The sequence below is a fragment of the Bubalus bubalis genome, chromosome 1 (genome assembly GCF_019923935.1).
Source record: "Bubalus bubalis isolate 160015118507 breed Murrah chromosome 1, NDDB_SH_1, whole genome shotgun sequence".
Classification (NCBI taxonomy): Eukaryota; Metazoa; Chordata; class Mammalia; order Artiodactyla; family Bovidae; genus Bubalus; species Bubalus bubalis.
Window position 1 is genome coordinate 142,343,864 of NC_059157.1, and position 25,356 is coordinate 142,369,219.

Below are 25,356 nucleotides of genomic sequence, written 5' to 3' on the forward strand. Positions count from 1 at the left end.
CCTGGTACAAGAAAGTTTTAAACTTCAGACTTCTTATAGACATAAAGATCTTATTATTTTAGGCAAGCTTGTCCAGTGGAAGACCACCTACATCCCCCACAGGAAGTGTCACACAACAGTCAAGTATGTCTCAGACATCTGTAAGTGCTCTAATTTTTTTCCTGGTTTTAAAATTTTAGATTATTGCTTTCCAGAAAGTAACTGTTAAAATCTACAAAGCTGTTACTGTTTATCTGTTGGGTACTGTTTGTAACAAGTGGCTAGAAACAGGAATGGTAAATTTTGAGAATTTGGAACTAATGTCAAACTTCTGAAAATCTGAGTCATAAAAATATTTTTGTATTATTTCTTATACATGTTTTCCCCTTGATTGTGTTCAGGTCTTCTATGATTGTGAATGGTCACAGTTTTCAATGTGCATTGAGAGCATGAAATATATAATATAGGGAAGTTAAGTCATGCATTTACTGTGACAAGTACTAGAAAATGTCATGTCCTTGGTAGACATCTAAGTGTTTCTAGCTTTTTCTGTGCAGTTTACATTTTAGAAATTTTACTTCCCAGCTTACGCTTACTTGAGTTATCTGGGTCAAATTTACAAGTATTCATTCAAGATAGTATAATTTATTTTGAAAAGAGAATAAAAGGTGATTTGCTATATTGCACATATTTACTGGGAAATTGTGCAAAGTATTTTAGTTAAAAAGAAATTTACAGGTGTGGTAATACTTGTTTACCCTTGTATTTTGATGTAATTTCAAATTGTAAGAATAATAAAAATTTCTGTATACTTTCTACTCAGATTCACCAATTGTTAGCATTTTGGCTCACTTCTTTATCATTCATTCTTTCTGTCTACATATATACAGTTACCTTTTTCTGAACCATTTGTGGATAAGTTAAGACATGTTCCTTTACTCCTAAATACTTTGATATGTACTTCCTAGGAACAAAGTCATTCTTTTATGAAGCCACATGAAACAGGTCAAATTCAGGAAATTTAACATTGATACACTGTTGTTCATATTCATATCTCATCAGTTCTTCCAGATTTCTCAGCCTCATCCTTATAGACCTTATGGACCAGATAATTCTTTCTTATGGGGGAGCTGTCCTGTGCTTTGTAAGATGTTTAACAGCATCCCTAGCTTAGATATCAGTAGGCTGTGCCCTTCTCCTTTCCCCAGTGTGACAACCAAAAATGTCTGCAGGCACTGCTAGATGTTTTCTGAGGGGCCAAATTGCCCCTTGTTGAGAACCATTGAGTTGAACTAATAATGTCCTTCCTAGCTATTTTTTTCTGATCCAGGATGGTAATACTTTGATAAAATAGACTCCAATGGAATATAGTTTATAGATGGCTGAGGAATTAAAGTTGAACTTGTGCTATGTTTCTTCAGCTAAGGGTGTGGTCTTTACTAAGTACATGTATAATGAGCACATAGTTATTTGTGGGCTATTGATCTTTTTAATGAAAAAATTCTGTTTTAGCATGGAAGTATCTTAGAACATGAATAAAATTACTTACAAAAAAAATTACTTGTGACTTGAAAATGTTAGACTGAATAAAATAAAAAATTTAAGTAATGTATTTAGCCCTAAGCAGTAATGCTATATAGTTATGGTTACTGATGTCACATAATATCTTTGGCTTCCCTGGTAGTGCAGCTTGTAAAGAGTCTACCTGCAATGCAGGAGACCCCGGTTCGATTCCTGGGTCAGGAAGATTTCCCGGAGAAGGGATAGGCTACCCACTCCAGTATTCTTGGGCTTCCCTGGTTGCTTAGCTGGTAAAGAATCCACCTGCAGCGTGGGAGACCTGGGTTCAATCCCTCGGTTGGGAGGATCCCCTGGAGGAGGGCATGGCAACCCACTCCATTATTCTTGCCTGGAGAAACCCCATGGAAGGAGGAGCCTGGCAAGCTACAGTCCATGGGATCACAAAAAGCCGGACACAACTGAACGACTAAGCATAGCACAGCATGTGTTCTGGATTATTTTCTCTTCACATTATTAAAAGATATCCTTTAAAACTATTTTTGTTCCATTATGATTTTGTGTATGTGACTTTTCGAATCATAGTTCTGGTGATTGTGCTTATTTTTTTATGAAATTGTTACTACCACTTGTCATAAATCAGGGCCAGAATCTCTGGATAACTGGTGAGAGGAAAAGAAGTAGAGAGAATGGATGCCTAGAAGAACAAGAGAATAATACATTGCATTTGTTTTGTGTTCTTTCCCAGCTGAGCAGTAGCTCAAGTGAGTTGACTGGCAGTCCAAATTATGATACCCAGGGTAGCTTAGTAATTTTTAAGAGGGGCAGAGCATAATAGCAGAAATCCCTGGATAGTGATAATAATGAATTGTCTATTGGCAGTCTGCTAGTTTTCAGAATTTTGGTTGTTTTGAGATAGGTGCCTGATAACAATGAACACCAAGAGGGAAGGGTCAGTCCTCTCGTACCTAAAAGGGCTACAAGGTAGGTTGTCAAGTCACCTGCCAAATAGGTTGGGATTTAGAGTAGCAGTGAAATTCCAGAGGGGAAATGGAATATTATATTTAAAAAATGAGGTAAAAAGTCCAGTCTACCGCATGGGGAAACTATGTATGTGGAGAAGACCATTGTTAATTGATTGTGTAGTGGGTGCCAGCATCCTTTTCTTCCCTGTAATTAGAACAGAAAGGCTAATTCTATACTCTTGACCAGTAGTGAGAGTGGTTTGTATGAGTGTTTGATTGGCTCTAAAATTAGTTGGGACTGAAGTATTTAGGTTGGATGTCTTTTTACTTGTATTAAATGCAATGTAATTAAAAACTGTGAAAAAAGCATCAACAATGTTAAACAATAGAGTGGTTGAAATATATTTGCACCATGTATGTCACATAGCTTGTATTTGTGAAATACCAAGGGCTGTATTACTAAGATAAATAATGTGAATTCACAAATGACCTGAATTGGTAATTTTCAAAAGATAGACTACTTTTGGCTTTTAAGCACATGAAAATATGTTTACTTTACTGGTAATAAAGAAGTGAATGTAAAAACATCAATGTTTTATTTTCACTTGTCAGATTAGAAAACGGGGGAAAAATTGAGACAATAACTGTTGACAGGTATGGTACATTCATACACTATTGGTGGGAATGTAATTGGTATGACTTTTCTAGAAGGTTATTTGGCAGAGTGTATGAAAATTTGAACCGCATGCCCTTTCACATAGGAGTCTAATTTTTAGTGAAATGATGTCATTGGCTAAATATGAGAGATAATCATGACATAGATAATTCCGCAAATATGCATGGTTTGTAATGGTAGAAAATTATAAACAATACATATGTTCTTTAATTGAGGATTAGTTAAGTGATAGTTAATTCAAACACTGCAGCTACTTTAGAATGCTGTACGTGTGTATATAGAGACAGATTTTCATTAGTTAGTAAGTGAAAATACGAACATATAGTATTAGTTCATTTAGCTTACTTAGTCGGGGAAGGCAATGGCACCCCACTCCAGTACTCTTGCCTGGAAAATCCCATGGATGGAGGAGCCTGGTAGGCTGCAGTCCATGGGGTCGCTAAGAGTCAGACACGACTGAGCGACTTCACTTTCACCTTTCACTTTCATGCATTGGAGAAGGAAATGGCAACCCACTCCAGTGTTCTTGCCTGGAGAATCCCAGGGACGGGGGAGCCTGGTGGGCTGCCGTCTATGGGGTCGCACAGAGTCGGACACGACTGAAGCGACTTAGCAGTAGCAGCAGCAGCTTATTTAATAGGTTATTCTGTATTTTAGTTCTAAAACTTTTTGTTCTTTTTCTTTTGCTGAGAGTTTATTTTTCATTTGTTTCCAGTTGGGTCATACTTGCTTGTTCAAAGCATTTTTATGACTGCTGCTTTAAAATCTTTGTCAGGTAATTAAAATATTTTCCATCTTGGTGTTGGCATCTATTACCTTTTTCATTCAGCTTGAGGTCTTTCTGGTTTTTGGTTCAATGAGTGATTTTTGATTGCAACTTGGACGTACTGAGTATTATGAGATTGTGGATCTTACTTTAGTTTTGTTTTGGCTGGCTTCCAAAGGGGAACATGTGCCACCTCCTCACTGCCACTTGAGGGTAGAAGTAAGTCCAGGTTCCGTGTTTGGTTTCCAATGATACCTGAGGGATGCTCCCTGCAATTGCTGAGTCAGTGTGAGTTCTGGCTCCTCACTAGGCCTATACTGATGTTTCTCTGGCTAGGAGGGAAAGGAGTGTCCAGTTATTGCTCCCTGTGTGGTCTCCACTGATGCTTCAGGGTTGGGGTGGGTTGTTATTTGTGGTCTGTTATTGCTTGGCTGATGTGAAGGTCTTGGCTCTCTACGTGGCCTTTTTTGACACTGACCCATTGGATGGGATTGGGGGTACCTCACTACAGCCTGGTGAGGGGAGAGGCCTAGGTCTTTGCTAGTGTGGATGTGGCCACAGTGTTTCTGTGGTGTTTGGCTGGAGTAGAGCAATTATTGTCTAAAAGTTTTTTGTGTTGCTAGGCTGTCCCTTTTCTGATCCTCAGCTAGAAAGAGCAGCTCATTGGAGCTTTTTCTTTTTTTTGTCTGTACCCATTGCTGTTTCTGGGTTACTAACTTGTTTAGCTTTGCTGCTGCTACTGCTAAGTCGCTTCAGTCATGTCCAATGTTTGGATTATATGAAATTAAAAAAAATCCAGGGAGCGCGCAACTGCGTGGTTCACTGAGTCCTGGAGTCTACTTTTCTCCACCTTTTAGGACTTTCTTATGTTTATTTTCTATGCAGTGATGGGGTTTTTAATTATACTTAGGAGTAAAATGTGTGTCTATTCCACTTTCCTGGAAACGGAATTCCTACCACTTATTTTTTAAAACTTATATCTGTCTGGTTATATAGGAAGAAAATCTGTAATACACAATAAACTGTTAATCAGTGGTTACCTTTGAGAAAGTAGGTTGAAAAGTTTCATTTTGTCTTAAAAAAAACATGAATGCTCTCTTGTTGTCTTACAGACAACACAAATGTATACATGAAAGTGACATCCTGTTTCAGTAGTCCCTTTTGCCCTGACCAAGTTTTGTGTGAAGCTTATCACCTTATTACTGTGCATTTCTGTACATAAATGTAAGTAGATAGGCCTGTGGTTAATTTTGTTTTAGTGTAAGAGAAGTGCCATCATTCTGTCTCTTTCTCTTCTAAGTCTTTGGGCATTTTCAGCTGGAAAGGATTACGTGGCTGGAAATTGCAATCGTAAGTCTCTAAATGATTCAAGGGCTCTTTGTATCTCATTCCCTTTGTTGTTTTTTGGCCTTAGAATCTACATTAATCCCGGATGTTTTGACTTGAATTCACTGTACTGTTCTATTAAAAAGGAAAAACCTTATTTTTTTTTTTATAACTTTCTAGCTCTGATGCCAGACAGGATGAGCCTTTTTTTTTTTTTTTTTGGCTGCACCATGTAGAATCGTAATTCTGTGACCAGGGAGCATACTTGTGCCCCCTGACTTGGGAGCACAAAGTCTTAACCACTGGACCACCAGGGAGTCCCAAGATGAGATTTTGAAGCCTAGTTAGTTTTATGACTTTATTCATTCATAATTCACTCATTTATTCAACAAATATTTATTGAGCATTTAAATACTCCTCTAGTACTGGGACACAGCTGACAAAATCTGTATGGAGCTAGGGATATATCAATAGTAAGTAAACTAGTATATAATATGTCAGTTGGTGGTAAGCTCTGTAGAGAAAAATAAAGCAATGAAGAGGAATGGGATGAAGGAATTTCCTATTTTAATTAGGGTGGTCAGGGAAAGCATTGCTAATAAAAATGGCATGTGAAGGAGGGTGAGGGAGGCAAAGATGCTTAAGAAACAGAAAGGAGGATGGTGTGGCAGGTGTGGAATGAAAGTGGGAGTATGTTTAGAACTTTAGAGAGGAAATTATCTAATCACAAGAAGATTATTAAACCCTTGGGTTTTACTCAGCATGAGTTGGGAAGCTGCTGGAAAGTTATTTTATTTGGGATGTGACGTGATCTCATATAGGCTTTAACAGCTACAATGTTGAGTAGGTTCTAGGGGGGCAATGATAGAAGTAGGGAGACTGGTTAAATGGTTCCTGTAATCTGAGAGATACTGGGGGCTGGACCATGATGGTAACAGTAGATGTGGTAAAAAGCGGTAAGCAAAGATTCTGAATATTTGTTCCACCAATATTTTATTATAGAAATTTGGATGTTTGGAAAATAGCTAATAGTAGGTACTGAGGGATTGACTAAAAGATGTGAGGAAAGGTAAACAGTCTTGGATAAACTGTAGTATTTTGGCCTGAGTGCCTGGAACGATCTGCCAAAGAAGGTGTTGGAAAAGAAAATCAGGAGTTCGGTTTTAGACATGATGTGTGTTAGACACCCACCCATACATGTTGAGTAGACATTGGCTATGTGAGTTTGGAGTTCATATAGCCAAGTGGCTATTGGCAGGACTGGTGACATCTTGTACATCTCATTGACATTTCCAGTCACCGGGGTACCTGATGACTTTACTACCCATTGTGGAGTATTATGAGTGAGTTTGGTAGAATGGAGGACATCAGGGACCTAGCTTCTAGGCTTAATTTTGTGACTAACTGGTGGCATGACTTAGGGCAAGTCATTAACCTCCTTACACCCCACTTTTCTTTCATGTAAAATTAAGTTGTCTAATTAGATGGTTTTTAGTCTTTTCATCCATATATTCCTGGGTTTAGATCAAGGAGAAGTTTCAGGAGATGAACCAGAATGTGCACTGAATTCTGTCCCTCCCAAATTGGTATGTTGAAGTTTTAAACCCACATGTGACTATCTTAGAAACAGGGCTATTAACGAGGTGTGTTAGTTGCTCAGTCATGTCTGACTCTTTTGCAACTCCATGGACTATAGCCCGCCAGGCTCCTCTGTCTGTGGAATTCTCCAGTCAAGAATACTGGAGTGGATTGCCATTCCATTCTCCGTTTAAGGAGATGATTAAGGTTAAATGAGGTCATAAGTATAGAGCTCTGATCCAGTGAACCTGGTGTCTTTATCAGAGGAAGAGACACCAGAAGTGGACACATAAATGTGTCCCTCTTTCTGCTGAGAGGACACAGTGAGAAGGTGGCCATCTACAAGCCAGCAGAGAGCTCTCACCAGAAACTGAATTGGCTGCACCTTGATCTTGGACTGCCTTAGCCTCTGGAACTGTGGGAAATAAATTTCTGTTTGAGCTACCTAGTCTGGCACCTTGTTAAAGCAGCCGCAGCAGACTAAGAGGGATGGGGCTCTGAGCCTTCCCCTCAACCTCTGTTGCCACAGAACAGTTCTGTGATATTTGAATCTGGGAATTCTGAATAAGTTAGTGTGTGAAGAAAGGGTACTGTTTAAAAAAAAGAGAACCAGTGGTTTAAATGTTAAATAATGTTTAGTCAGGGTTTTTTAAAATAGTTTTATATGTGTTATGAAAAATAATGCATATCACATAGTAGGTATGTAATATTTGTTGAAAGATGAAGTTTAATTATAATCATAAACTAGAGTATGCAATACATAGTTATTAATTTTAATTCTTGATTACTGCAAGTGGTTTATCTTCAGTCCAGAGAATCATTTTAGGATATATTCTGATTGCCTGAAATTGCATTGTAGAAGACAGTCTAAGTCCTGACCTCGGTGATGAGATTCTTTCATTGCTAGTTTTGAGCAGCCAGCCAGTTATCAGGTTTATTGTGTTACGCTGTGCTAGTTGCCCTGGGGGAGTCACAGTCGCTTCCGTCAGACACAGTGTGCCTAGACATATCAAACAGTAAACAACATAGCAGTATATAATCAAGTGATAAATTCTGTGGGAGTTAACAGAAAAGAGATCTTTGGGGACTGGGTGGTTGAAGAAGGCTTTCTGTATGGGACTTAAGCTGAGCTTTAAAAAATACATGGAGTTTGAGAGAAGAGGACTCAATCCTGAGCTCATGATCCTGAAATAGCAGAGCTTAGTTTTGGAGATTCATTCCTGAATGGGATTCTGTGTTCGTCTCCCAGACTCCTGAGGATAATCTATGCCAGTGTTTCCTTCCTGAATACCTACTTGGTGCCAGGCATTGTGTTAGGTGCCAAGGATCTGAAGTGAACGAAGGTCTTAGAGTACAGTGGATATAGTCTTGTTGCTGTTGTTCAGTTGCTAAATTGTGTCCCACTCTTTGCGACTCCATGGACTGCAGCACGCCAGGCCTGCCTGTCCTTCACCATCTCCCAGAGCCTGCTCAAACTCATGTCCATCGAGCCGGTGATGCCATCCAACCATCTCATCCTCTGCTGCCCTCTTCTCCTTTTGCCTTTAATTGGATATAGTCTGCAGACATATAAATAGTCAAAGAACACTGTGATAGGAGTTTTGTTTTACTGGAGTATATGCTAAAAACTTGCTTGTAAATTTGGAATATTTGTAGGCCTAAAAATTGCCTCCCCTATACCTTTTTCATAATTATTTGTATATAAATTCTATATTGAAAATGATTTTTCTTAGGAAACTTGAAAGCAGGAACCATTGTTTTCAAATTTTTAGCATGACCAAAGAAAAGGCTGATTTAAGTCTTATCACTAACTGGTGGTACTTCCCTTCAGGCTTTTAGGTGTGCCTGTTTAGTTTTTCTGGAGTTTCATGAAGGCTGTCTAGATGTCATTGTGTTCAGGACACTTTTTGGACCCTCTTACTGTGAAACTTAGTGTTCATGTGTATGAAACTAAAAAAGTCTTAACAAAAATTTCTTTCCTTCTGTTTTTCTCTGTCCTCTGTTTCTGGACTCCTTAGTTGGATATTGGTCTTTCTGGATTGAACCTTTACTTTGTTTAGCTTTTTACTTATTTTCTGTCTTTATCTTTTTATTCTGTTGTGACATATTTCCTTGCCCCCTCCCCCCTTTTAACCCCTTCTTTTTACATTTAAAAGAAAATTTTAGTTTAGCCTTCGTATTTCCAATTTCTAAGAGCATTTTCTTTTTCCTAGAATCCTGTTTTTCTGTTATGGATGAAATATTTAGATCTCTGTTATCAGATTTAAAAATTCTTTTTCTTGAATCATTTGTATTCCTTAGAAACTATCTTGGTCTTTTCCTTTCATGCTGTTGGTTTTTCTTTTAGAAAGCAGTGTTCTCTTAAAATGCTTTAAGTTTATATTTAAGAGTAGATGATTATATAAATTAATCAGCATGGCTTTCTTCCACTGCTCTGAAGATAGGTCTGGCCCTAACAGACCTCTTTCTCTTTTCTTAGTGGAAAGACCGATTAAGATTTCTGTCTTTGCATGTGGAAATAGCATTAGTGGTAACAGTGGGAAGGATATATCTTTGGCAGATTTAGAATTGAAGGTTTACAGATTAGAAGCTGGCTGTTAGGCTGGTGAGCCTAACAGTTTCAGAGTAAGGAGAGTTTTACTTCCAGGTATGAGTACCCACTCTACAAGCCTAGCCTTTCCTTGACTTTTAGAGAAGTCTCCTTCCTTTCTAGGTCTCAGTGCCTGTTCTGCATGGGAGAGGGGTGGGGTTATGTATGGTAAGTCTGTTTTTTAGACAGACCTGTAGATAAAATCCTTCAGTGTTTGGCTCCATTTCTTACCTCTGCTTTCATGTCTAAAGTGAAAGTGAAGTCGCTCAGCCATGTCCAACTCTTTGTGACCCCGTGGACTGTAGCCTACCAGGCTCGCTACCAGGCTCCTCCGTCCATGGGATTCTCCAGGCAAGAGTACTGGAGTGGGGTGCCATTTCCTTCTCCGGGGGATATTCCCAACCCAGGGTTCGAACCCGGGTCTCCCGCATTGAAGGCAGACGCTTTTCTGAGTCTAAATCCACTCTAATTTGTTTCCTCCTGTATTCTGGATTATAGCTTCCTTCTCTGTTTTATCCATTAATATGATCCCATCTTCTTTAGGTCTTACAGAAATGCAGATGGTACCCTCCTCTCTCTCTCTCTTTGCTGTATGTGTTTTCTCTGATACTGTTTTTTTTAATTCCCTAAATTCTTTTTGGAAAAAACATTTAAACCCACAGAAAAATGGTAAGATTAAGCATTGACCCTTGTGTACTCTTAATATAGCTGTCTACACCAGTTGTTAAGTTCTTCTCTATTTATACACTGTTTTCCTGACCATTTTTAAAATAAGTTAAAGACATCATGACACTTCAGTCCCAAGTACTTAGCATGTATTATCCAGGAGGGAGATTGTCTTACATAACCACAGTCACATAACACACCCAAGAAATGTAATATCGAGACAATATCTCATATATGCCTCATATTTGGATTCCCTCAGTAGTCTCCAGAATACATTTTCCCAAGATTTAGTTAAGGCTCACACATTGCATGTGAGTGTCCTGTTTTCCTTTAATATAAAAAGTCTCCCCTTCCCCCTTCCTTTTTTTTTTTTAAAATAGCTCAGGTCATTTGTCCCACAGTCTAAATTTGTATTTTTGTTTCCCCCAATCATTTTTGTTATTGTCTTAACTGCTGTTTCAGTTAGTAGGAGGGAGAAGCAAATGGGTGTGCTCAGATCATTATCTTCAGTGAAGTGAAAGTTGCTCAGTAGTGTCTGACTCTTTGTGATTCCATGGACTATAGTCTATGGAATTCTCCAGGCCAGAATACTGGAGTGGGTAGCTTTTCACTTCTCAAGGGGATCTCCCCAGTCCAGGGATTGAACCCAGGTCTGCTGTGTTGGAGGCGAATTCTTTACCAACTGAACTATCAGGGAAGCCCATTATCTTCAGTATTTTTTGTTTTATAAACATGACTTTTAATAGCTACATAATACTCTATTAAAAAAAAAAAACTATTTTCCATTTCCTGGCAATTTTAACTTTTTTATTTGTTTTCTTTTTTTGTTGTTATAAGTAAATTTGCATTGAATGTTATGTGTCTTTCTATCTAGTAATGCTCTTTTAAAAAATTTCCTAAGAGTACTTATTGGTGAGATTGTTTTTAGATCAAGAACCTTATAAATGATCAGTTTTCTCAAAAAAATGTATACATCAGATCAATTACATATCAAATGAATTCATTATGAATTTATCTGAGGGAAAATTACTTGCTTAAAACCATAGATACATCTATGAATTTTAGAAGATATTTTAAGTTTTAAAACTCATTGTTTTCAAGGATTCTGAAAATATTTAACTGATAGTTAGAAATCTACTCCACAACTTAACATCAGTCTAAAATAAAACTGTAGCCTGCATATTTGTATGGTTGTGAGCAGTTATACTGGATTCTTATAAAATATTCCAGTAGTGCAGATAAAGTATTAAGTCCTCTTCAGCCTTCTTTCTTTCCCCTTCAGTCCGTCTGTCTCCTCAGTTTGCTGGATATCTTTTCAGGCCTTTATTTATACATTAAGAACATAAATAGTATGAGAAGTGTATGCATATGTGTTTAATATGCAATTTTTTAAAAACACCATAAACACAGGTAGGTGTTCTGCATTTTGTTTTTATACTTAACAGTGTGTCTTCAGAGCTTTTTATCTCACTCAGCTACTTGAGCTACCATATGGTGTTGCACACAGTATGGCTGCACTTTATCTTATGTAACCATTTCTGTTGCTGGACCATTATTTCCAGTGTTTTAATTGTTTCAGCGTTGCAACTTTTTTAGGATGTCAAAGTCTGAGGGCAGTTAGGAGGTCATGAAGTTTTTTGCTTGATTGTTTTGCTGCTGTTTTTACAGCTTATATTGCAGAAAGTAGAAATAATGATTTTCTATAATAAACAGGATAGGCATTTTACTTCACTTCATTATTAAAAATATGTGGTCTCTTAAAAAGGAACTCCTTCATGGATAGGTATTATTACTTGAATTTTCTATGTAATATTTATGTAATATATTTCTATGTAATATAAATACAGCCCAAATGGCTGTAGTGGGTCTCAAATAGGCTTTGGTTTCAGGGAGTACTCTGTGTAACCTCCTATTGGGGGCACCAAGGAGTGGTTGGAAGTTACATGGCTTTTCTTGGCAGATTTGGTTTCCTTTGGTGACTTGTAGTGTCAGTAGAGGGAGAGCTTCCAGTAATAAGGCTAAAGAAGTAAGTTCTATGGAGTGTGGGGATGGGTTGAGAAGTGACAGGATTGGCCAAGGCTTTGAAATGAAAGGGAATTACGAATGTTGAGACAGAAGTGACAAAGAGGATGCAAAGAGTTTAGAGCATCTGGTTTAGATGAGCAGAGCAGAAAAGAGAGGAGAGCATATCAGTTCTGGAAAGGAAAGGATTTCTTGCAGGGTTGGATACTGATCGTGCCCTTATGGATTACGCCTTCATTAGTAGACACTGTGAAATGGTGTTTGCCATCAGGAACTTAAAAATAAACATTTATTCTTTGATCTCACAACTTTGACAAAGTGAAATGCAGGTGGCTCGGAGGTTACTGTTTAGTTTTCTTAGTTCCTTTTTTTCTTTTTTAAGAAAAAGAAAGCATTCTATTTGTAAATACTTTTTGTTCTACTTCCTTACAGAGTATTCTCAAGCACTTTAGCTATCAGCCAGTCAGTTTTTAAGAAGACTTATGTTTTTGTTTCAAGAGTGTGTGGTCTGTCCTTTATTAGAGTATCTTCCTTCCTGCTTACGTACCTATCTTCCTGTTTTGTTTTATTTTTTAAGAATTGCTGACTGGAAAACAGTGGCAAGGCATTATTACTGTAGAGTGACACAAATTAACAAGCTCTCAGGGTATAGGAAAGCACCCTGTATGCCAAAATGAGTCAGAAAACATGGACCAGTTTTACTCTGCTAAGTGATTTACTCTTTGGAGCAAGGGTTTATCCAAAAACGTTTGTGGAGTGGTGTAGAAAAAGAGTATGTTTTCTGTGGGGGGTTATTAATAATTCCCATCACTTCATGTGAAATAGATGGGGAAACAGTGGAAACAGTGTCAGACTTTATTTTTCTGGGCTCCAAAATCACTGCAGATGGTGACTGCAGCCATGAAATTAAAAGACGCTCACTCCTTGGAAGGAAAGTTATGACCAACCTAGATAGCATATTCAAAAGCAGAGACATTACTTCGCCAACAAAGTTCCGTCTAGTCAAGGCTATGGTTTTTCCAGTGGTCATGTATGGATGTGAGAGTTGGACTGTGAAGAAGGCTGAGTGCCAAAGAATTGATGCTTTTGAACTGTGGTGTTGGAGAAGACTCTTGGGAGTCCCTTGGACTGCAAGGAGATCCAACCAGTCCATTCTGAAGGAGATCAGCCCTGGGATTTCTTTGGAAGGAATGATGCTAAAGCTGAAACTCCAGTACTTTGGCCACCTCATGCGAAGAGTTGACTCATTGGAAAAGACTCTGATGCTGGGAGGGATTGGGGGCAGGAGGAGAAGGGGACGCCAGAGGATGAGATGGCTGGATGGCATCACTGACTCGATGGACGTGAGTCTGGGTGAACTCCAGGAGTTGGTGATGGACAGGGAGGCCTGGTGTGCTGCGATTCATGGGGTCGCAAAGAGTCGGACGCAACTGAGCGACTGATTTGATCTGATCTGATTAATAATTTATTATATAGCACATCAAAGATAGAGGTGAAACTAGTATCACCACACTATTTGCATTTTTACTGTATTTTGTTAGGGGCTGTACCAGAATTGATTTTTCTTCTTACACACATGCTCATTCTGTGTGATATTACATTTAAAGTATGAAGTATGCCTTAAAATTACATGACATTCATTAAGTTAATTAACATTGATTGAAGGCTGTCTTATAGATATTGAATATAAGAAGATAAATAACACATGGGCTCCACTCTAAAAAAAAAATCATTGTTTAGACGAGTGAGAGAGAAGTATGTGCCAGAAGTATATGGAAGTTATAGAAGATAACAGGCATAAAGGGAGAGGAATAGTCAGTTCTACTGTGGGGTATAGAGATGCCTTAAAAAGCTTAGCAGGTGATTTTTGAGAGGGAGTTATTTACTACACGGGGTGGGGAAGATGTGTGGCCATGGTCATAGTCGTAGGTCATGCTCAATTATCAATTACGTCAGGAGCATTGTTGCCAAGCCACAAAGGCCTGAGATGTTACGACATTGTCAGTAGCTTCATATGACTAATGTGAAGGGTTCGTATGGAGGAGTAGGAAGAGATGATACTAGAGCGGTAGTCGGGAATTTGAATGTTACCAGAGATTTTTAAATGGTTAATTAATGGGAAGGATTATCTTGCAAGTCAAAGGAGATACTATTTCAAGCAGGGAGATCAGTTTGCAGCTGGTAAAGTAGCTGGAAGTGCTGTGGGCTTAGAGACTCAAAGTGATTCAAAATCAGAATGAAATTGAGGAAGATGGAGGTATAGAAACAGTAAGATATGTGACTGATTCTGTGTGTGAGTTATAGGAGAGAGAGGAATTATGATGACTTCCTGATAGTCTGTCTTGGGAGAGTGTTAGAAGATGTCAGTGGCCATTTGAGGAGAAGCTGATTTAAGGAGGAATGATAATGAGTTTGGTGATTGAACATGTTGGGTTTGAGTCAGTTTAAGAGACATCCAGAAAGATATATTCTGTTACTTATTTGGACCTGGAGAGGAAGGATTTGTCATCAAGGATTGAGCATCTTTAGGATTGAATTATTTCAAACTATGGGAGTAGACAGGATAATCTAGGAATTGAAGAGGAAAAGTGTTGGGAACAAAGGATGAAGAGTTTGGGGTGGGCTAGAAAGAGCTGGTAAAGAAGATTTCTAAGAAGAATCTACTGAATTTGTCATAAGGTAGTGGTGATTTTTGCTAATGGGATTTTAGTGGTGTGCTAGGAATAAAATCCAGATTATAGAATGATTTTTTTGTATTTTATTACTTATATTTATGCACTGAATTACAGATTTTAGTTGGGCTTTCCAGGTGGCGTGAGTGGTAAAGAATCCACCTGTCAAGCAGGAGACACAAGAGATGCTGGTTATATCTCTGGGTCAAGAGGATTCCCTGTAGTAGGAAATGGCAGTCTGTTCTAGTATTCTTGCCTGGAAAATTCCATGGACAATATTTTATTAAAATTAGGAAATATTTAAAAGATACAAATAAATTTCAAGAGTTAGTTAACCAACTCATGTACCCACTATGCAGTTTTCTTAATTTTTTATTTTTAAATAATTATAGACTCAAGAAGTTACAGGAACAGTACAGAGAGATCCCCTGTATAACCTTCACTCAACTCCCTTCAGTCACTTGTTGAGGTTAACAGATGTCCTGGTTTAGTACAAATGCTGATGCTTTGGGATAGATTATGGAACTGTGCAGGTAGTGTACCACTATATGGCACAAGCCTGGAGTTTTGATTCTCATAAGAATCTCTCGTTCCACTGGGAACGGGGCATATAACAAGCTTTCTTGCTGCTTTTCAGGACGCATGGGCAGAGCTTTCCCAGCTGCTTTTCACATATTGAGGAGCCCTTTTGAGGATATTGGCTCAGAAGGAGATTTACTTTTAGGTCCCGTGAAATAGGCTCAAAATCAGGTCTACTAGCTCTGTGGGCCAATATCTCTCTAGGTTGCCTTGCTGTTACTTGGAACTTGTATCTGAGTTTCTTCCTTTCTGGCTCCTGAAAATTTCCCTTCCCCTCCCCTTTTTTGGGTTCAGCTATATATTATTGTCATTTTCATGTTGATCTTCCTTTTCAGTGAGTACATTTGGGCACATGGATATATTAGCTCAGTCTGCCTTGTTCCTTGAATCAGAAGTCTAATAAACTATTTTTTATTTTCTTAATTTTATTCTCTGCATTGTCCATAAAAAGAATTTGAGGTTGGATTTTTTCCTTTAGTCATGGACTTTATTGTTTGAATATTTGCAATTATTATTCTATACACAAATGTTAACTTCTTACAAAACTCTGTATTCCATATTGCTCGGTCACTTCAGTCTTCATTTTATGTCACATTTTCATCAAGAACTATTTCCGTAAATCACAGTCTGCCTGATTGTGTGTTGTTGTTCAGTTGCTAAGTTGTGTCCGACTCTGCATTGCCATAGACTATAGCCCACCAGGCTCATTTGTCCATGAGATTTTCCAGGCAAGAATACTGGAGTGGGTTGCCATTCCCTTCTCCAGAGGTTGGATTTTTAATTATCATTAAAAATATTTTTTAAGTGGTTAATATGATGTAGTGGTTTACATGTGTCCCTTTGCCCTGTTCCCTGTCTGTCCTACCCAGTTTGCCTTCACAGATGAAACTAGTTACTAGTCTCTTTTATAGCCTAGAGTTAGACCACGCGCTAATTTATCCTTTAACAACAGTTTTAGTTTTTATAGTTTAATCTTTTAACCAATATTAAGGAGTTTTCATCTGTATGACAAGTAACAATTCTGTTCTTAGAACTTTTGAAAGAGATTATACTAGTTCTGTGTATGTTTTTATACATGTGAATGGATTATCTATGTTTTAACTTTTATTCATTTCAGAAATCCCTCAAAATGTGACAGAAAATGACAAAATAGTATAAACTGTCGATTCAGATGTTTTAAATTATTACATGGAATATTGAAATAATGGAACAATAGCCCTAATTTTTGGGAAGTAGTAGAAATGATATTTTAAGATGTTGGAGTCTTATCAAACTCAATGAGAATATCCTTAAAAATGGTCCTGATTACTAACCCATACATGCTGTTGTTTGCATATGTGCAAATAATCACCTAAGAACTGACAGGTCTGTCAAAGATGAAGCCCTCTCTTAGGTTCCTTAGCCACAATATATACCATTGATTGCCTAACTGCAACTTGGTGAAATTCAATGACATGGAAGCAAGAAATGGAAGCCTATGACCTGATATGTTTTCTTCCTTAGATCAACCTCTCTACTTCTCCTACACCTGCACAGTTAATAAGCCGTTCCCAGGCTTCCAGTTCTACCAGTGGCAGTATTACCCAACAGACTATGTTACTAGGGAGTACCTCCCCTACCCTAACGGCAAGCCAAGCTCAAATGTATCTCCGAGCTCAAATGGTAAGATACGAGCTACCAGATTTTTTCAGTGTTTAAAAACTTGAGAGAGATCAAAATGTTTCTTGATTTGATGCAGTAGGAGACATTTTTAATACTTAAGGAATGTTTAACAATTTTTTTGTGTATGTGATTAACTCTACACGTTTATGCCATGAAAAATTCTACTTTAAATTAGTAGGCCTTCTTGATGTAGCTAACATACTGTATCATGAGTGATTATTTTTTAATATCAAATTTATTTGATTTCAAACCTTTTTTCATATTTTAACATCTCAAAACTGAGATGCATTTTATAATTGGCATTTTGTAGTTGGTTCTTACAGTGATGTATAAAATCACCATGTATCTTTGACATTTTAGATTTGATGAAATTGTTAGAAACATTAAAGACATGGTTTTAACTATTAATTACAGTTTATATTGTGGAATTGTCTGAAAGCTGGATTGGAGTTCTTGATAATTTACCAGATGAGTCTTAACTTTGGTTATTCCCATCTTAAAATCTGCAAGCTGATTCATGTTCTTATGATCATTTTGATCTTTGGTTAATATAAGAATGTTAATTTGGCTACTGATTTCCTAATTTACTTGTTGAGCTTTAAGGAATGTAAAAATTGGTTGACATTTACATTTACTTTATTTGATGTCTTTACAGATTGCTAGAGAAGAGCTTTATCCCTGATAGGAATTTATTTATATTTTGATATCCAGTGAACTGAATATATATCTGGATTCCCAGTTCTTTACTAAAATTGCAAAGAAAGTTTCCATTATATTTCTAATGAGAAGCAGTGATAATGACCCTCTTTTTATTTACAGACTATTCAGTAGACATGACCATATTTCTGGTTGTCCTCCCCCCCCACCCCACTATGAGATCTTATTTAATCAATAATAAGCTTCAGAATTGGGCTTCCCAGGTGGCTCTGGTGGTAAAGAACCCACCTGCTAATGCAGGAGACGTCAGAGATGGGGTTAGATCCCTGGGTTTGGCAGATCCTCTGGAGAAGGGCATGGCAACCCACTCCAGTGTTCTTGCCTGGAGAATCCCATGGACAGAGGAGCCTGGTGGGCTGCAGTCCATAGGGTTGCAAAGAGTTGAATACGACTGAAGCCACTTAGCATACACACACGCTTCAAAATTAGGGAAACCATTTGAAATGATTGCTGTTTGGCTGTTTTTAACTTTTAAAACTGGCAGTTTCATATGGTTCATGATAGATAGAATATCTTTTTAGGTTTAGTGCTTCTAGCTGTTTGTATTGAATCCTTCTTGTGAAAGTTATACTTTGTTGTTTAATTCACTTAAATTTAGTATATAAAGAATTGAAGTTTAAAAGATCCCTTGGTTGATAATTTAAACAGAAATGGTTTTTGAGGAATTGTATAACTTTTGATGCAATTTTGAGATACTCACAGGTTCTTTGAAACAACTGTCATAATGTACCAAGTTGGATTGGGTAATCTCTAAGTGGATTGTATTGCCTTTTTAAATTAATGGCATTGTTTCAGTATTAAAAAATTAAACAGATGGTGATAAATAAATTGAGTATGTCTTTTTTTTGATGTAAAATTTTTTTTGCAAGCTGTTTTGTTGAATTTTGACATGTTGTGGCATTTATACTTAGAATGAATATTTCTTTACAAATACTTTAAAATCAAGAGCAACCTAGGTTTGTACTACACACAGATCCTGTGTAGGTGAGTGAAATAGTATAGTATGTGGCATAGTTGTCTTTTGGGGGTAAAGAGGACTGAAAAGACTTTTTGGTGTTTCTTTTCATGTTTCTCACTGAAATTTAATTTGCATTCAAGAGCAGTGACAATGGTTGTCTATTACAACTTCCATTTTAGGAATCCTGCCACAATAGTTTTGAGCTAGGAAAAGATTAATAGTTTACTTGGGGAAAAATTTGGTATGTGGATTTTATATTGCCAAAATACATTTTCTTTTTTGAGCACTGATTTATTTTCTACTCATCAGAATCATGGACTGTTTGAGAAATGTTTATGGTTTTTTCTTTTTTTTCCTTTTGAGTTCTCTGTTATCAAAAACTTCTCCTTGTCATGTAAAACCTTTTGCGTAGGAGACAGTCCTAATCTGCATTGTCTTTCTGTCACAAATTTCAGTCTCTCTTGCCTGCTATACATTGTGTGTGGGACATGTTCTTTTGTCTTAGGGTATTTTTTTGGTTTTTCTGTCTGTACAGCTGATTTTCACACCCGCTACCACTGTGGCTGCTGTACAGTCTGACATTCCTGTTGTCTCGTCGTCATCGTCATCTTCCTGTCAGTCTGCAGCTACTCAGGTGAGCTTGTCTAGCTTCATAAGTTGGTACTGTAAGGTCTGGGTCTTCAGGTTAAAGATTAACGCACATTTGTGTTTAAGTTACTGATGGTTTCAGTGCTTCTTGTCATACATTTCAGATTAACATTTAATATAGTGAGAACTTCACAAACATTTTTTGGTTCTGTAGAAAGTATAATGCCATGAAACATGGATATTTAGGTTATTTGACAGTAGTGAGGTTAACGTGTTTTTGCAATGACATTTATGTTCAGTTTATTGTAAAGCAGATCTGCTTTTATGTGAGATGTATTCTTCAGTTTCCTTTGCAAGCAGTTAAGCAATAACTAAGTCAGGATGGCTCTTGAATTTAAAAATGACAAATTTAAATTAAAAAGAGTTGGATAAATTTTAAATTTTAAAAATTGAGTAGGATGTTACTCAGTTTTTTGTTTATATTTGTTTGGTTCTATGGAAAACTAATTTTCACCTTACACCATTCACAAAAATAAAACAGAACTAGAATGTAGACCTGAAGACAAAAGACGAAACTATTAAACCTCTAGAAGACAACATAGGAGATAGTTTTACAGCTCTAGGGTGGGCAAAGCTTTCTCATATAGGACACAAAATGATAAATTTGATTTTATCAAAATTTAAAAACTGTTCTTCAAAAGACATTGCTACAAAAATGAAGAGGCAAGCCACAGACTGAGGGGAAATGTTCACTATATATATATATATCTGTCTATCTGACAAATGACTTATGTTGAGAATATATAAAATAGGTATAAAACTCAGTGAGATCTTGAACAGTTTAGTTAAAAATGGGCAAAAGATTTAACACTTCATAAAAGAGGATAAGCAGAAGGCCAATAAAAGCACATGAAAAAAATGTTCAACATTATTAATCTTTCTAGAAATGTAAACCAAAACCACAGTGAGTGTCACTATTGGCTCACTAGAAAGGCTGAAATGAAGGAGACTGAAAATACCATGTTTGGCAAGAATGTGGAGCAGCCATACTATCACATGTAAAGTTAAACATATGCTTAACATGTGACCCAGTAATTCCACTTCTAGATGTTTACCCTGAGAGATTTGAAAACATATATCCACATAAAGATATTTAAATGAGTGTTCGTAGCAGCTCTATTGAGAATAGCACCAAATTGGAAGTAACTAGCCTGCTTTAACTGTGAATGGATAAGCATATTGTGGAATATTGCTCAGAAATAAAAAGGAACAGACTACTGATGCATCTCAGAAACATTATAATTAGTAAAAGAAGCTAGATATCAGAGATTGCATGCTTTGTGACTTCATTTATATGAATTCCAGAACAGGCAGAACTAATCTGTAGTGAAAAAAAAAAAAAGGATTTGTGATACCTAGAGCAGAAAGTGGAGGAGATCGACTGGGAAGGGGCATGGATGAAGGGAATGTTCTATATTTTAATTGGGGTGGTGGTAACATGATGTATACATATGTCAAAACTTAATGCACTGGTTCATTCATTTTATTGTATGTAAGTTACATCTCAGGTTAATGAATGAAATTGAGTACATTTTAAATTAAAGCTGTTGAATAGACTTTTATATTGTATGATACCATTTTTTATTATATTTTTCCATTGTTAATATTTTGGATTGCATATGGCAGAAGTTAATATATCCTAAGGTCATCCTTGGCTTTGTAATTTTAATTTAATAATCTCAATCATCTAGTAAAAGGTACAAAATGAGATAGCAGTAATATTCTTTGGTATTTTTCATAGAATCTTTCTTTCAATCATAAAGGTCTGTTTTCATATATCAGCATATAAAGGTGGTGATCAGTTAAACTCTGATTTCTCCTAATGTGTTATGTGACCCTCTATAGTTCCTTAACTTATTTGTATATGTCACTTTCCATGTTTACAAAATGAGACCTTTGTTAACATTAAGATGTTTTGGGCTCTAAACTTTAAATGTCTCTTTGTGGAGTAAATTTATTGAAGTAATTATCTTCCCGTTTTTGTCTTTTTATAACACCTAATAGAGCTAAACCATTATCAGCTTCCAGAATTATAAAGTGGCATGGAGCTTGGAGTTAGGTTGCCATTGAACTTAAGTGCATGAAGTCCTGTATGGGCTTAAGTTCAACTTCCACTGCAGTCATTTATTAGTTGTATGACTTTAGACAAGTTACCAAACATACTTGTAGGGTTAAGTTGAAGAGTAATATATTTTTAGTGCCTAGAATCTTATAGGTACTCATTAGTACTATCTCTGCAAAGGGAAGAATAGGAAGACATGGACTTATAAGCTGACTTGTGGCAAGTCACTTTGTCACTTGCCAGTTGATTCATTTTGGACAGGTCATAGCATGGTGTTTATAAGTTTGGACTCTGGAGCCAGATTCTCTGGATTCAAATACATGTTCTACCACCTTCTCATTTTCTATCTTTAAACTCTCACTTCAGTTTCAACAATATAAAGTAAAATAAATATTTATGAAATAATTATAATGCCTCATAGGGTTGTAATGAGAATTAAATAGGTTAATAAAATGAAAAACAGAAGTTTCTGTTAACCTAGTTAGCATTCACTAAATGTTAGCTGTTATTACTTATGCTAAGCTTCAGTTTCTTCACTTTAAACTGGAAGTAATAGCTCAGAGTTGTTACAAGGAATAAATAGACACTCGGCATAGTGCCTGGCACATAAAATATCACATGCTACTAATTACTGTTTTTGTTGTACACTGTCTAAAGATGAGTCACAAATTTGGTTCTTAGCTCTTACATAGCTAATAGTGAAGACAGAAACACAACCATTTAAAGGATTTGCAGTTTCCAAGGTAAAATAAACCAGTTATTAGGAAAATACAATTAACAAATTCTCTATAGAGCACAGTCTGTTTTGTGGGTTCTCATGGAGAAAACATCTTGCATTGTCTTTAGTAGCATCTTTAATGTGAACATAGTCGAAGTAATTTATAGAATTAGCTCTTTGGGTCCAGATATGATATTTATAGGTATGTGGCTCTCTAGTAATCTGACTTTGAGTATTCCAGTGGTAACTTTCCTCAAGTTCAGGGCTGTTCGTTTGAAGAATTTGTGTTCCACTTTGTTAATTTTTAAACATATGTTTGCAGTTTTTAAAATATTTTGATTCAAATTGAGAAATGCCAAATTTGAGGTTTTATTCTTTAACTTAGAAAAGTCAGTGTAAGTTAATTTTTCCTTAGTAATAAAATTTATAGCACACTGTAAAAAATAAGAAATTGGGACTATCTTACCCTTATTTACTATTTTAAATGCTCCATCTCGTATCCTTACCTTGAAAAAAAAATCTGACTTTCAGAAAGTTATCATAATACTAAAAGTATATTATGGAATAGTAAGAAAACTTACCAAGGCTATCGGAAATATTGTAAGAATTGAGGAGAAAACAGTCTTTTAGATTTAGATGCTAGAAACAGTTCTGCTGCCAGCACTCTTAATTTCCTTATCTGCAAAGAAGAGATGCTGCGATAATTCACACATGGTTAGGTCCAAATTAAAACAAGTGAGTATTTGGGTAATCCACTATAAAAATGTGAGGTGTGAAATTAGCAAGAATATTTTGTGTGAAACCTAGACTCTTTTAAGTCAGAAAGTTTCTACAAAGTGATCATAGGAAAAGTTCAGATGAAATTAAAGTTGGACATTAGATGCCTTAATATTCTTTATCTTAGAAAGGGTGGGTTCTTTTTAAAAGTGAAATTCTGTCAAGGATATCTGAACATGTGATTTTTCTATTAACAGCTCAATTAGCTCTGTATATACTTAAGGAGTATAGTTTACATGTTTGAAATTTATTGTAAATATTTAAGCTAAGATGACCATAGATAGTAAAGCCATATTCTGAAGTTTATTTATATAAATAAAATACAATATATATATACACACACACACACTTTCTTTCAGAACTCCAGAAAACAAAGGGAAAATTAGAAGAAAAAAGACTGCTGCAGGTTAAGGGTTCATTGTGTCAAATCCTCATTTGCTTTGAATATTCTTTTAATTTGAAAAGTTTTGTTTTTCAGGCTATAATTCAGCCTTTGAATATCATCATTAGGTGGTCCACTTTATGTATTATTTATGGCACATGTTAAATTTTATGATGTTTTTCCTTTGCTTCCTGAGAAATTTTAATATTCCTCTGCTAGACATTTGTTGAGATTTTTTTGGTTAAACATGAACAGATTTTAGTGTTAGCTTAAGAAAACTATAAATAGAACAAGATACTTAACAAAATTCATGTCATACATATTTCGGAATCACATATTGGAGAATGCCTCAGACTTGTGTAGTTTCTGTTACGTCTGCAGCCAGAACTGTGGGGATTAAAAAAATGAATGTCAGAGATGAGAGCCTGCCAGTCAGAGCCTCAGTATGTCACAGACACAGACATTACTAATTCTAAAATAAGCTAGACCCTTGTCAGTGGTATAGGCCAGTATGATCCAAATTCTATGGCAAGAGTATAGACAGGAGGATAAATTGTATCTAACCAGAGACATGGAGAGGTTTCTTTGGGAGAATGAGTAGAAATTTAACTGGTCTTGAGCAGTGCGTTGGACTTCAGGAGACCGCGTTGAGGCAAGGGGAATTTGAACGAGGACTCTAAATGAAGAAAGTGTAAGGTGTGTTTGGAGAAGGATGAGCGGAACAGTTTGGCTAGAAAATGAGGATTGTGAACTGAAATAGTGGGAAAAGGGGCTCAAAGTGGTTTGGGCGCAGACAGTGGAGGACTTTGAGTGGCAAGCTGAGAAATCTTGATTTTAGCATATTTTATTTTTGCATTAAATTTCAGTAACACAGCAGTGATTTAGTGTGTTTACAGTGCTGTGAAATATTTGACAAAAATCAGAGAAGATGCTCCATATGTTCTCACTTAGAAAATTCTTTCAGTAACTTGGAACTGACTAAAATTTCAGCTGTGCTGAAGTAAACATTTATTTAGCATCTGCTGTTGGCTGAACACTGCATTGGCACTTGAAAAGAGATGGTATAGAGCATCAGTTAATGGTACTGTTGTAGGGACCAAACACACATGAAACTGAAGAACATTTATAAAGCAGCAATATATTTGTCACCCTAGAATCTCTTTTACTTCAGTTTCCCTTCCTAGCATTAATGTATTTGGTGTGTTCATTCCAGAGAGGCAAAAAGTTAGGCATCCAGAAGAGGCATTTTCTGTCTTACTGTTTTAAAATGTTGCAAACCTAAGATGAGAGTAATTGGGATAATCTTTGCCACCATCCTGACTGGCAGTGTGTTTAGAAGCCCTGGTGTCTGCAGGAGTCAGGCTTCTGTGGTGGCTCCGCCTGCAGTGTGGGAGACCTGGGATCGATCCCTGGTTTGGAAAGATCCCCAGAAGGAGGGCATGGCAACCCATTCCAGTATTCTTGCCTGAAGAATCCAGTGGACAGAGGAGCCTGGCGGGCTGCAGTTGAGGGGGTCGCCAAAGTGGGACACAACTATCTGAGCACAGCACAAATAGGAGTCATGACAGTAAAGCATTTCAGTGCCGTGCAGTCTCTTCAGTTTGTGAGCTCTAGCTCTCAAAGCCAAATGAGTGTTTCGTAACCATCCCAACAAAATCTCACTAACTCTTTAAAGTTAGTTAATGGAAATGCTTTTAATAATTGTCACAGTGGGTTTGATTTCATGAATTTGTTTCCTTAGAAGGTTGGTGTTCCCTTATAATCTCTTATCTATTATTATTATATATATTGTAAAAAAAGTTTCTAGGTCTAAAATGCAGCATGTTACAGAGTAATTTCCTCCTATTCATAGTTCTTTTGCAATATGTATATATATTCTATTTTTATTTAGTTCTTAATGATTCTTTTCCTTCATGTCTTTTAAAAAAACTGCCACTTAATGTTTAGGTATGATTAATTAGAATAACAGCTCCCCTTTCCTTCAGGGTTAATTAGTTTCACGTGTTTAGAACTTTATGTATAAAAAAGCACAATATAAATATGTTGTCATTGTTATAATGGTAGTGATTACCACATCAATTAATACCATCTGTTG

At 36.6% G+C, this 25,356-nt stretch overlaps 1 protein-coding gene across 10 annotated transcripts in view; it reads left to right on the plus strand.

Moving 5' to 3' along the window:
* Positions 1–25,356, plus strand: part of PHC3 (polyhomeotic homolog 3) — an 82,553-nt gene that overhangs the window by 8,138 nt on the left and 49,059 nt on the right. For 8 of the 10 annotated variants that reach the window (XM_025288341.3, XM_025288337.3, XM_006057457.4 and 5 more), the window contains exons 4-6: positions 63–140; positions 16,841–16,999; positions 19,210–19,308. In XM_025288341.3, the coding sequence (XP_025144126.1) occupies positions 63–140; positions 16,841–16,999; positions 19,210–19,308 (336 nt within the window). The remainder of the gene's footprint in view (positions 1–62; positions 141–16,840; positions 17,000–19,209; positions 19,309–25,356) is intronic. The other 2 variants (XM_025288362.3, XM_025288366.3) reach the window with 2 other exon arrangements.